Here is a 12448-nt window from a genome sequence, read left to right as displayed (position 1 = left end):
ATGCTCTGTTTTAATCCTGCACTAAACTGCTGTGACTGACAGTAGGAGACAGTCTGTCTCTTCCTCTCTCTTGCTCTGTCCTTCTGTCCTCCAGACTGTGGTGCTGCCATGACAGCCTGATGAAGTCATGAAACAACCTGAGAAACAAATCCCCCCCATATGGATATGTTTGGGGGGTGTTAAGCCCCGGAAGGCAGTTCCTGGAGGGGCAGATGGCAGCCTCAAAAACATGCTGACTAGTATAAGGGGTGGGAGGGGGGAGTGGGATGGGGTGGGAGGGGGGAGTGGGTTGGGGCAGTTGTTGTGCAGGTGTGTATGTGTTGGGGAAGGGAGACAATGCATACAAGATTGCTTTTAATAAATAGTATGGAATTAATTTAATTACCATATACTTGGAGATAGACGGTATGAGCATATAGGCTTACTGTATATAACAGTATTTACGTTTACATTACCCTGCCTCTGTGTGCATGTGTGTGTGTGCATGTGTGTGTGCGTGTGTGCATGTGTGTGTGCGTGTGTATTGATGTTGCATGTCTCAGTACCAGACAGATTAGCGGGATTCCAGGTCTCAGAGGAAACCCTGACATTGATAATGCCAGATTACATCCAGATTACCACACACACACCCCATCTCTGAGAACCTACTGCGTCCGTTGAGAGTGTGGCTGTGTGTGTCCATGAAGGAGACGGCCTCGTCACAGTTGGTGCCCTGCTCAGTGTAACTCTTATCCAGGGAGTTCACCATCAGAGTCATCTCCTGCCGGGTGCTGCTCAGAGTCTCCTTACGCTTCTTAGCCAGCTTCCTGTTTCACACACACGCACGCACACACACACACACACACACACACGCACACACACACACACACACACACACACACACACACACACACACACACACACACACACACACACACACACACACACACACACACACACACACACACACACACACACACACACACACACACACACACACACACACACACACACACACACAGAGGAGAGAAACAGTGTTTGGGTTATATGATCTCCAGAGAAAGAGGAAGGCCTACCGATGTAGCTAGGACCCTACTATACATTCTCTAGATTCCTTCTATCGTGGTTCTATCAGACTCCGCCCAGATAGCCAGGACCCTGCCCTCATTGTGAATCAGGGTGACAGACAGGCAGACAGACAGACAGGCAGGCAGGGAGGTGGGCAGGCAGACGAACAGACAGACAGCAGTGACACCTGCTTATTTTAGTACAGAGACCGCTTCCTCATTCAGGCTGTACATCTCACTGCCATGTTCTGTTATGCATCACACACACTCACATGCACACAAACACACGTACACACAAGGACAGTTCCGCACTGAAGGATTCCTGGTGACAAGGGCGGACAGCCATTCAGGAACATTCTTCATCCTTCTTTCCTTCCTTCCTTCCCTCCCTCCATCTCTCCCTTCATCTCTCCTTTCTCCATCTCTCCCTCCATCCTCTACTTCTCTCCATTCTTTCCACTAATGTTCTCTCATGGGATCCCCTGTCTTCTGCAAGGGCAACACACACACACACACACACACACACACACACACTGAGACAGCAGTTGAGTTGATGGACAGCTTAGGTACTCCTGGGAGGGCTGTAGCCTGCAGCCAGCTGGAGGGCTGGAGGGGACACGGGGCCACCCGGTCAGCTCTACCCCAATAGGAGAGCCCAACTCGGGTAGGCCAGCTCAGCATAGTCCCCTGTTCTCCCTGGAGCTGGAGAGTCAGACAGCAATGAGGGCTTATGCAATGGAGGACAATGGTAGAGGAGTAAGTAATACAGTGTACGAAATGATTCCGTGAGTGTGGTTGTCAGTCAGTCTGTCCCTCTGAAACACAGTTTTATCAGAGCAGCTCGGCTCTCTCTCTCTCTACCTTTCCATCCCTCCCTATTTATCTCTACATCCTTTCCAATCTTTCTCCATCTCAGTCTCTCTCGGCACCCCTCCCTCCGCTCTCTCTCTCTTTACGAGTGCTTCAGAAGCTCTCCAATGGCCCTTTTTCTACTCTGCAGCTGCACTGGGTGAGTGAGGGTGTGCCTGAGAGTGTGTGTGTGTGTGTGTGTGTGTTAGAGTGTGCATGTATCTATATGTGGGTGAGCAAGAGTGAATGTGCGTGTAAATGTGAGTGTGTGTGTAAAAGAGAAATTTCATGCATATAGTGAATGATAGATTTATCATTTGTACCTTTTAATCGTATGTGTGTGTGTGCCTGTGCTTGTGCCCAGCTGGCATTAACAGAAGAACCTTGATGAGGCTTTCTCCCCTCCCCTCTCCCCTCCCCTCCCCTCCCCTCCTCTCCTCTCCTCTCCTCTCCCCCTCCCCTCCCCTCCCCCCTCCCCTCTCCCCTCCCCTCCCCTCTCCCCTCCCCTCCCCTCTCCCCTCCTCTCCCACCTCTCCCCTCCCCACCTCTCCCCTCCCCTCCCCTCCCCTCTCCGTGTGTGTGTGCTTGTGCTCTGCTAGCTTGACAGAGGGGGCCAGTCCCTCTCTCTGTCAGCTACTGAGGGAGCTCTCCCACCAGACAGTGTGTCTTTAACAGAGCCAGAGGGCATCCTGGCAGGACACAGCGCTCCTCTGCATAACCCGTCCCCGAACCCCCCCTCCACACACCCTGCCTCGCTTACATCTGAATGGAAAGGTAGACCTTAACCCCCGCTCTCTCTCTCTCTGCTTCTGTCTGTCTCTCTCTCTCTCTCTCTCTGCCTGTCTGTCAAACCTCTGTGTTGGATGGACAGGCAGTTCACTCTAATGGAGCCTCCTCTACCCTCCATCTCTAAATACCCAAGTAAACAACCCCCATCTGCCCCCATCCTGCGCTAAGTGGTCTAAAGGGTGCGGCGCTGCCCAAACAGACTGTCTGCCCATCTCAACATTAAACATAAATAAGAGAATCATCTCCCTCCTCCTCCTCCCCCCCCCCCTCCTCCTCCTCAAGGTCACAGGCAATCTGGCTTTTTACAAATGGAAAAAAGAGAAAATGCATGCTCTCTTTCTCCATCTCTCCATCTCTCTGTGTGCTAGCCCCAGGGCTTGTACTGATGCAAGGCACATTCTGCTAGAGTCTTTCTGCTCCACTCTGCTCTGCTCTCCCCTGATAACACACACGCACCACTCCTTTCACACACTCCTGCCCACTCCTCTTTCTATCTGGCTGGGAGTGTGTGTGTGTGTGAGTGTCTGTGTGAGAGTGTGTGTGTGATGTGACAGGGCTGCTGACCTTGTCACCCCGGTAAGAGAGCTGACACTGTGCTACTCTGACTGATGGCTCCTCCCTTCTCCTCTTCCTCCATGTGCTGCGTTTACATTCATGTACGTCTACATCTACAACTCTGTGTGTGTGTGTGTGTGTCTGCGTGCTACAGCTTGTGTTGAGCTGAGCCCTATCGGAGGTCTGGAGCAGTAGACACGGCTGCTGGTCGTCTTCATGTGACAGTAACCACATTTATGAGCCTCATTAAGCTGACAGGCCCAGATGAGATGAGCCAGGCCTGTACCGAACACAGCAGCCCTCCCCATCTAAGCCCCTATTGGCTGTGTTTGCCGTCTTAAATTAGGCCGTATCTCAAGATGATGTTAATATATATCCTCAATTAATAAAATCTGAGTTACTACAAGGGGATTTCCATGGTAATGACATTCCAGAAGACACAATCTCCTGATGTACTGGCCGCGCACACACACGCGCGCGCCAACAAATGCACGTTGTGCAAATAACTGCTTTACAATTTACAGCCAGTTGTCGTTGACTAAATCTGCATTTGTCTCAATTGAGCCTCAGAGCCACCAGGAAGATCACTCACACATGCCTACGCATGCACACACACACACACACACTGTGAATGTGTACCAGTGCGACAAAGTGTGTGTGAGTGTCTGCAGAGTGGGTCTAGGCAGAGGAGATTTTCTCCAGTCAGGGGACAGATTGAATGTTCAGACTCCACTTAGCACAGCGTTAGGTACCTAGGAGGAGAGGGGGGGGGATTACTGTCCAGTCTTCCATCTCTACAGTACACACTGCTGCGTCCCTCCACCCTGGCACAGCGTGAACCCTAAACGCTCCATAACAAAACAAGTGCAGCCTAAGTGCCTAGCTTACAGGCATCTATGAGCTAACGAACAGCACTGCAGGAGGAGTCACATCAATCTACTCCTCTGTTGGTGCCCGCTGGCCCCTCCCACATGACACCTGCCGCCCCGTCAGCTCTGAACGAGGGCTGGAGCGAGACGTAGAGCGGAGGGAGAGAAGGAGGGAGGGTAGGAGAAGAAGCCCAACAGTTGAACTGCTCCTCACATTTGTTTGCTATGAAAGGAGCAGTTAATGCAGCTTGTCAATTCCAATGGGTGTCTGAGAAGAGGAGAAAGGGTGGAGGGGGAGGAGGAGAGGAGAAGGGGAGGAGGGGTGGAGGGGGAGGAGGAGAGGAGAAGGGGAGGAGGGGTGGAGGGGGAGGAGGAGAGGAGAAGGGGAGGAGGGGTGGAGGGGGAGGAGGAGAGGAGAAGGGAAGAGGAGGAGGGGCAAGTGGAGTAGACAAAGAGAGGGGAAGAGATGGATGGAAAGATGAGGAACAGCAGGAGAGAGTGGGAGACAAGAAGAGAGATAGATAAAGTGAAGGAGGAAAGGAAAGAGGATGGTAGAGAGAGAGAGGGAGAGAGAGAGACAGAGAGAGAGGTCTGTGATAGTGTCTATTAGGAAGCAGCAGCTCCTCTCATTTATTATGTCATTTATACACTTTCCCTTACTCCCCCTCTCTCCGTCTCATCCCTTTCTCCCTCCCTCCCTCCTTTAATACGGAGACCTAATCTCTGTTTAATGGTCTGTGGAGTAGAGGAGAGGGGAGCGGAGAGAAGGGGAGGGACAGGGTCCTCTCCTCTTCTCTCTTGTTTTGTGGTAAATGTCAGCTTCAGGTTGGTCTGAGGAGGAAAATGGAATCTAAATGTGAAACTGCTTTTCACAGCCGTCCAATCAGAGGACAAATGTCAGAGAGACAAGGGGGGGGGGGATGTTGCCGGAGGGGATGGATCGATGAGTGTGTGACTGGTGTCACCTGAGGATGAAAGGGAGGAGAAGAGTGAGAAAGAGAAAAGAGACAGAAAGAAAGAGCGAGCGAGCGGTGGGAGGAATGGAGAGAAAGGGAAACAGATAATGGAGGAGAGAGGGGAGTAGCAGAGGGGGGGCGGGGGGGGGGAAGCCTCTGGCTGCGCAAGGGAGGCAGTGGAGCGAGGGATGACAAACGACAGATTGTCTTCCACTTTGTGACAGCGAGGCCGTCATCAATCCTAACAGGAAGTAGCGGCGTGCTGTGCATCCCAGGGAGAGGGGGGGGGGGGTACAGGTGTGCACGTGTGCGAAGAAGAAAAAGTGCAAGAGTAGGAGTGAGAAACAGAGGAACAAGACACCGAGGGTAACCGGGAAGGAGAGACAGAGTTGTAGACGGGAGACAGTTTGTGATGGCTTGGTGACAGTTTTCTTGGCACACGCGCTCTCACTTCCACACACACACACACACACACACACACTCTCACACGCACGAGCATGCAAACAGAGCAGAAGCTGAAAGGACGACACAAGAGCTCACTCTGATCCTGCTGTGTCGTCCTACCTCCTCCCTCTCTCCCACTCACATCCCCCCCCTACATTCATCGCTCCTTCCATCCCTGTATCGCTCCATGCATACCTAATGTCACCATCGGTCACACTCCCAATGGACCACAATTGCTTTCTCCCTCACTTTTTTCAGTCCGTCCCTCCTAATGGTAGATATTTTTTCCGTCTCTGTTCCGTCTGTGTTCATGTGTGAATGCGGGGTCCATCTGCACCCGTTTAGATGTTACCTCAGGACCTGAGAATGGAGCTGCTACCGTGACAGGCTTTTAAAAAGAGAAAAGTTTCCTGTTTTTCACAAACACATAAATAAAAGCCTTTAGAGTGTGTGTCCTGCATCTCTAAAATAGCAAGCAGCAGGAGATGATGTGCCTCCAGGCTAGTCACTCTGCCCACCTCTCTACCTCCATCCCCACATCCCCTCCCTCTATCAGGACCATCGAACACAATGAATCAGACTGTCCATCTGTCTACAGCCACAGGCTTTATCTGTCCAGACAGACAGACTGAAACAGAGACAGAGACGAAGAGAGACAGAGACACAGAAGAGAGACTGAGAGAGAGACAAAGAGAGACAGAGAGAGACAGAGACAGACAGACAGAGACACACAGAGAGACAGGGAGACAGACAGAGAGAGCTAACCAGTAACACTGACAGTATAGTGTAGGAGGACAGTGGGAGCTGAGATCAGGGTTCTGGGGTACGGAGCGTATGTAGAGTTTGTTTCCTGTCCTGGGAGCAGAGTGGTGGAGGAGACCAGAGATGACAGCCAGGAGATAATTGCTCACTGAGCGTTTTATCCTCCTGGATCTATAATTCATGAATAGCTGGTGTGTTTAACACGACTCTATAATTCATCATGTTACCATAGAACACGCCGTGTCTTTAGCATGGACACGCTCATTCAGATGAACACTCTCTCCATCTTTATTCAATAGGAGAGAAATCTGCGTGTGTGTGTGTCTCATGTTGAAATCTATTGTTGTGTTGCACATAGCACAGTGTATTAAGCCAGTCTAATAGCTGTTGACTTTAAACAAACCTACTGTACAGCAGAGGCCAGGGTGTATGTGTTTATGTCTGTGTGTGTGTTTGTGTGTCTCTCCAGAGTAGGAGGCTATCTATTTGTATGTATGGCTGATCATAAAGGAGGAACATTCAAATGAGAGCCTGGGGCCTCTGGGGCTCTGACAAGCTGTCAAACAGACAGGAGGGAGAGGGGAGGAGGGAAGGGGGGGCGTGGGTGTGTGCGTGTGTGTAATTGTGCGCATCTCTGTGTGAGCAAAAACGGTTTAGATTGAATAAGACCGTGGACAATTCCGAAATTTGTGTCCAGATACTTGTGAATATGCTACAGCTTGTTGAAGCCAGAAGAGGATCTCTCTCTGGGAGGAGACACACACTTTAAACACACAGCAACACACACATACCAACACACACGTGACAGCTCTATTAGCTATGCAAATGAAGAAACTTGAAAGGAAGAGGGAGAGAGAGCGAGAGAGAGGGGAGGGAAAGAGGTGGAGAGAGAGAAGGAGAGGGACAAAGTAGGAGAGCTAAAGCAGGACATAGAGAGCTTGAAAGGAAGAGAGAAAGGCGGAGAGACAGAAAGGGATAGAGGCAGACAACAGGAGGAGGTATTGAATGGGCCCTGAGTGGTACATACACACTAGCTGAAGACAGGGGAGAGCCTTTCTGTTCCTGTCTGCTCTTCATGTTCCAACCTGGAAGAGTCATTTATTTGTCCTAATCCCTGACCTAGCACACAATAGAGACATCACACACACACACACACACACACACACGCACACATACAGCTTTTAGGGTCATAAAACAAATTACTCTTAAAGTAAACCTCAGTGTAAGGCTGTGTGTGTGTGTGTGTGTGTGTGTGTGTGTGTGTGTTTTCTCCTCCAGTGTCAGCAGTGGGAGTAGGTCTTGTAGGACTAGCACCCGAGCGAGGGGTCCTTTCTTTTGTGACAGGCAGCATTCAGGATGACCCCCATTAGCCCCGCCTGACCCTTGACCCCTGTGCCCTTCCCAATGAAGGAGAGATGGATGAATAGGAAGGAGTGGAGAGAGGCAGAACAGGAAGTCATGCTGGGCTGTGTTAGCAGACCACAGATATTATAATGTTACTATTACACTCTTCTGACCTGTGTGTGTGTGTGTGTGTGTGTGTGTGTTTATTGGTGTGTGTGTGTGGAATTGTATAACAGAGTATCATTGTACCTGACGCCCCCAGGAGAGTTCCAGAACACTTAGAAGCATGGTGTAATCATGTTAGCGCTGTCTAATAGGTCTGTACCACACCACTTATACCCTGCTGTCTGACACACACACACACACACACACACACACACACACACACACACACACACACACACAAACACACCTGCTCTCAGAGTCTAATCTATGCTAATCTAATGACAGACAGCAGAATGCCATTACTGCTAAAGTGTGTCAGAGATGTCAGCCAGAATAATGACAAGGTGGACTCCAGCCATTAGACCTAGCACACTCACACTGGTAGAAGTAGGTCTGTGTGTGTGTGTGACACACCTCTATGCCCTGCAGTGTATAAGTACTGTTCCTCTCCATCTAATGATCATCTGATTGGACAGCTTTATTACTGAAGCCTAATTCCATTTCTCCTGGCTGACTGCTCTCTCACACACACACAGCCACACACACTCACAGCCACACACACACCGTTCCCTCAGCTAGTTCATATCCTTATATTGGCTGTCCAGAACATTAGTAGGTTTGGTACAGAAAAGATTCTGGCAGCTCAATTACTGCTACCAGCCAAGACACTTATCTCATCTCACCTGTGTGTGTGTGTGTCTTAAAAGGTTATCTTATCCAACAATCGTAAGAAATTGTTTGGAGAGAAGAGGATTCTGGGAAAATAACCTTTCACCTAATGGTCACAACAAATCACGTGACTCACGATAAATGGTTCACTCTACACTCCTCTGTTATCAACCACCTCTCTTCATCCACCTATTCAACTCCTCCTCCTCCTGCTCCTTCTTCTCCTACTCTTTGGAATCCACCATCTCCTTGCTTTGATTGTGTGCTCATACACAGGTGTGCATGTGTGTCCGACGGGGTTGACTAGAGCATGTGTCATGTTTGGGGAGGGAGGGATGGATGTTTGGGGAGGGAGGGATGGATGTTTGGGGAGGGAGGGAGGGATGGATGTTTGGGGAGGGAGGGATGGATGGATGTTTGGGGAGGGAGGGAGGGATGGATGTTTGGGGAGGGAGGGAGGGATGGATGTTTGGGGAGGGAGGGATGGAAGGATATAGGGAGAAGGGAGGTAATTGATCCAGTCTCCATTAGATCATCAGATCAGGTGGTGTTCTTCTTCCTGAAACACTTCAACACACCTCAACAGAACAAGTTAATCTATATAATACAATCACACTCTGCCTGTAACTGTGTTAGGACCCCCCCCCCCATTCAGCTCTCTCTCTTTGTCTCCATCTACCTGTCTTTCAATGCTCTCTCTATCCCCACCTGTTCTCTTCTGATAGATCAAAGACAAGAGTGGTTCATATTTCATTAGTGTGTGAGAGTATATGCGAGAGTGACTTGTGATGTGTGTGTGTGTGAGAGACAGAGAGAGAGAGAGAGAGAGAGAGAGAGAGAGAGAGCAGTGGTGTGTGTGACAGCTCAATCTGGCTGCTCTTGTTCAGCAGTCTCTTACGACCCTGATGGAGCCGGCTGCACTAATATCACTTTGCTCACTACATCACTCCTGATTAGATGGAGGGAGGAGGAGGAGGAGGAGGAGGAGAGGAGGAGAGGTGAAGGAGAAGAGGGGAGAAGAACAGAGAGGTGGAGGAAAAGAGAAGAGGTGATGGACAGGAGGATGGGAGGGGAGAAAGTGAAAGAGAAAGATAGAGACAGATAGGAGGAAGATAAGAGTTGGGGGAAGAGAGAGAGTGTGAAAGTAAGAGAGATAGCCCGCTCGTATTTGTCCTCTTCTAACTGCACATCTCTTCATTCCATCCCTCCTCTGGTCCTATTTATCTCTGAGCATACAGGAGAAATAGAGTTTCCTATTTATCTCTGAGCATACAGGAGAAATAGAGTTTAAATGTAATGTTGATAGATGATACTACTCTACTAGAGTTCTCTCTCTCCCTCTCTGACACACACACACACACACACACCATACAGACATAAAGCAGTCTTAGTCAAATCCTTGCTGAGGGGCATTCATTCCACACACACACACACTTCGCTGGGGGCTCCTTTGGATCCTGCTGCTGCCTTCTCATTCCTTCATGACAATTATTGTTTAACTCTATCATACTGCTTATGTCTCTCCCTCAGTTTACACACACACACACACACACACACACACACACACACACACACACACACACACACACACACACACACACACACACACACACACACACACACACACACACACACACACACACACACACACACACACACACACACACACACACACACACACACACACACACACACACACACACACACAGGGCTAATGGGTTTGAACACAGGGGGTGGGTCTTACAATAACACAGTTAGATATCCCTCTTCCTGCTGTCGCTTCATATCAAGCTTGAACACAGTAAAAGACTCTCATACAGGAGCTCTGGCTATAAATACACACATGTCCGTGGTGGAGCAATGATGGAGCTCCACCACGGACACAAATTCAGCTGAAACAGAGCTGGTTAGACTAGATCTGGACCTCATTCCACACTGACACAGAGCTGGTTAGACTAGATCTGAACCTCACTCCACACAGACACAGAGCTGGTTAGACTAGATCTGAACCTCATTCCACACTGACACAGAGCTGGTTAGACTAGATCTGGACCTCATTCCACACTGACACAGCTAGTTTGCTTAGCCAGAGACAGCCCTGTACTAACATGCTGTTGGCTTCAAGCAATGCAGAAACAACTGATTACAACATGGAGACAGACTTGAAATGGTTAAGAATGAGTTTTGAAATGACAATCAATCACACAGGAGTATGGGAGGTGGGTGATAGATGTGATGGATTGTGGTTGGGTAGAGTCAGGCTGAAGGCGGGCCCAAAGCAGAGCTTGCCAGTACTAAATGGCTGGGTTAGTTGTCAGTCAAATAGATCCAGAAAAGACAGCATTTCTCTTGTCCAATCACCACACAGAATTAAGTCTAGAAACACAGGAACAGCCAACAAAGAGAGACCTGAGGAGCTGTCATAATTCAGTCCATGCACATCAACTCCTAACAAGTCTGATAACTACTGCACCACACTAACTAGTACACTTACTAGACAACCATTCTACTTGTCTACAACAAGCTAAATTGCTTCTAGAACAGGGTATAATATATTCTACAACAGGGCAACTTGAGTTCTAGAACAAAGTAACAGACAACTAATCAGCTAGCCAGTCAGTCAGCCAGTCAAACAACTAACCAGCCAGCCAGCTAGCAGGAGGTCATGCAGGGTTAGTAGAGGCGAGGAAGAGGAGGAGGAGCAAGAGGAGGAGCAGGGGAAGGAGGAGTGAGAGAGTGTTTACTTACAGGTAGTAAGTGTAGGAGTGATAGTTTCTGCTGCAGAGTGAGGGAGGGAGGGGGAGGGGGGAGGGAGGGGGTGGAATGGAAGGAAAGAAAAAGTAAAAATATTAATAATGTCTGGAGAGAGAGAGGGATGAAACCAAAAACAGATATGGTGTCATACGATAGCAACGGTTACTAAGGAAAAAGACATGGCGAGCCCTAGGGCGGGTCATGCGTGAGGGCATCCCTCTGATTGGCTGGCTAGGTGAGAAGAGATGAATTGTGGGTAGTGTATTTCAGTGAAGGTGAGAGCGATAGAGAGAGAGGGAGGGAGAGAGAGGTGAAAAGAGAAGAAAAAGAAAGAAAGAAAGATAAGCTGATCCTCTTATTCTATCCGGTACATGTACACACACAAACTAACACGCACCGACACACACACAGAAGAGCTGTGTTACACACTGGGATGTGTGTCTGTTTGTGTGTGTGTGTGTGTAGAGGCAGCAGTGATATTTGCTCAGCGTTCATTCCAGAGGGAACAAGGTAGCCCTTCTCCCCCTTTAATGTAAACTGGCCTCCAGCCATTCAGCCCTGGGCTCCTCTCCTCCTCTTTCATCTAGTTTTCCTTCTTATCTCTCTGTTTTCCTCTGCAGTCAGGATCTCGCTACTGGACCAATTAGAACAAGGCCCCCTCTCTCACACACACACACACAGGACCATCTGATAGCGTAACCGTGGCGATGCCATCAACAGTTTAATGGTGCTTATCAAAGTAATCTGATAAATTATTCACTGCCGTGGTAACATGGCCACAGGGTTTTGAAGGTGAGCTGGCACGTCGGGCTGGATTCATCTGATTGGAGCGTTCATGTGATTGGTGTGATTCTGCCTTATGGAGGCTTGTAACATCCCCCCCCCCCCCCACACACACACACACACAACCACAAAGGATTTGTTTTTTAAACCCGTTATAAATACAAATCCGTTATATTATTTTTAACCACGGCTAAATTCAGTTCGACAACCAAAACACTCTCGACTACAGTAACAGTATTAGGAGTGTGTGTGTATGAGTGTGTGTGTGTATGAGTGTGTGTTGGGAAGGGGGGGCAGGGGTCTTAGTCTTACCGTTTTTTTCATCACCAGGACAACGCCGAGGAAGATGATGACGAAGAGGAGGATGCCAGCGATGACTCCAGCGATCTTTACTGTGTGATCAGTCTGCTTCTCTGGCTCCACGTCAGGCTTCCTGGTCGCCAGATCTGAGGGGGTCATCACA

The 12448-nt window shown here is 49.3% G+C and overlaps 1 protein-coding gene across 1 annotated transcript in view; it reads right to left on the bottom strand.

Moving 5' to 3' along the window:
- LOC136958014 (receptor-type tyrosine-protein phosphatase mu-like) overlaps nt 1–12448 on the bottom strand; it is a 38043-nt gene that overhangs the window by 19013 nt on the left and 6582 nt on the right. The window contains exons 5-7 of the mRNA XM_067252236.1: nt 12301–12431; nt 11197–11228; nt 649–806 (exon numbers count right to left, since the gene is read on the bottom strand). Of these exons, the coding sequence (XP_067108337.1) occupies nt 649–806; nt 11197–11228; nt 12301–12431 (321 nt within the window). The remainder of the gene's footprint in view (nt 1–648; nt 807–11196; nt 11229–12300; nt 12432–12448) is intronic.

The sequence above is a fragment of the Osmerus mordax genome, chromosome 15, assembly GCF_038355195.1.
Source record: "Osmerus mordax isolate fOsmMor3 chromosome 15, fOsmMor3.pri, whole genome shotgun sequence".
Taxonomy (NCBI): domain Eukaryota; kingdom Metazoa; phylum Chordata; class Actinopteri; order Osmeriformes; family Osmeridae; genus Osmerus; species Osmerus mordax.
The sequence above is the reverse complement of the archived record's forward strand: the minus strand, read 5'-3'. Positions and strand labels throughout refer to the sequence as shown.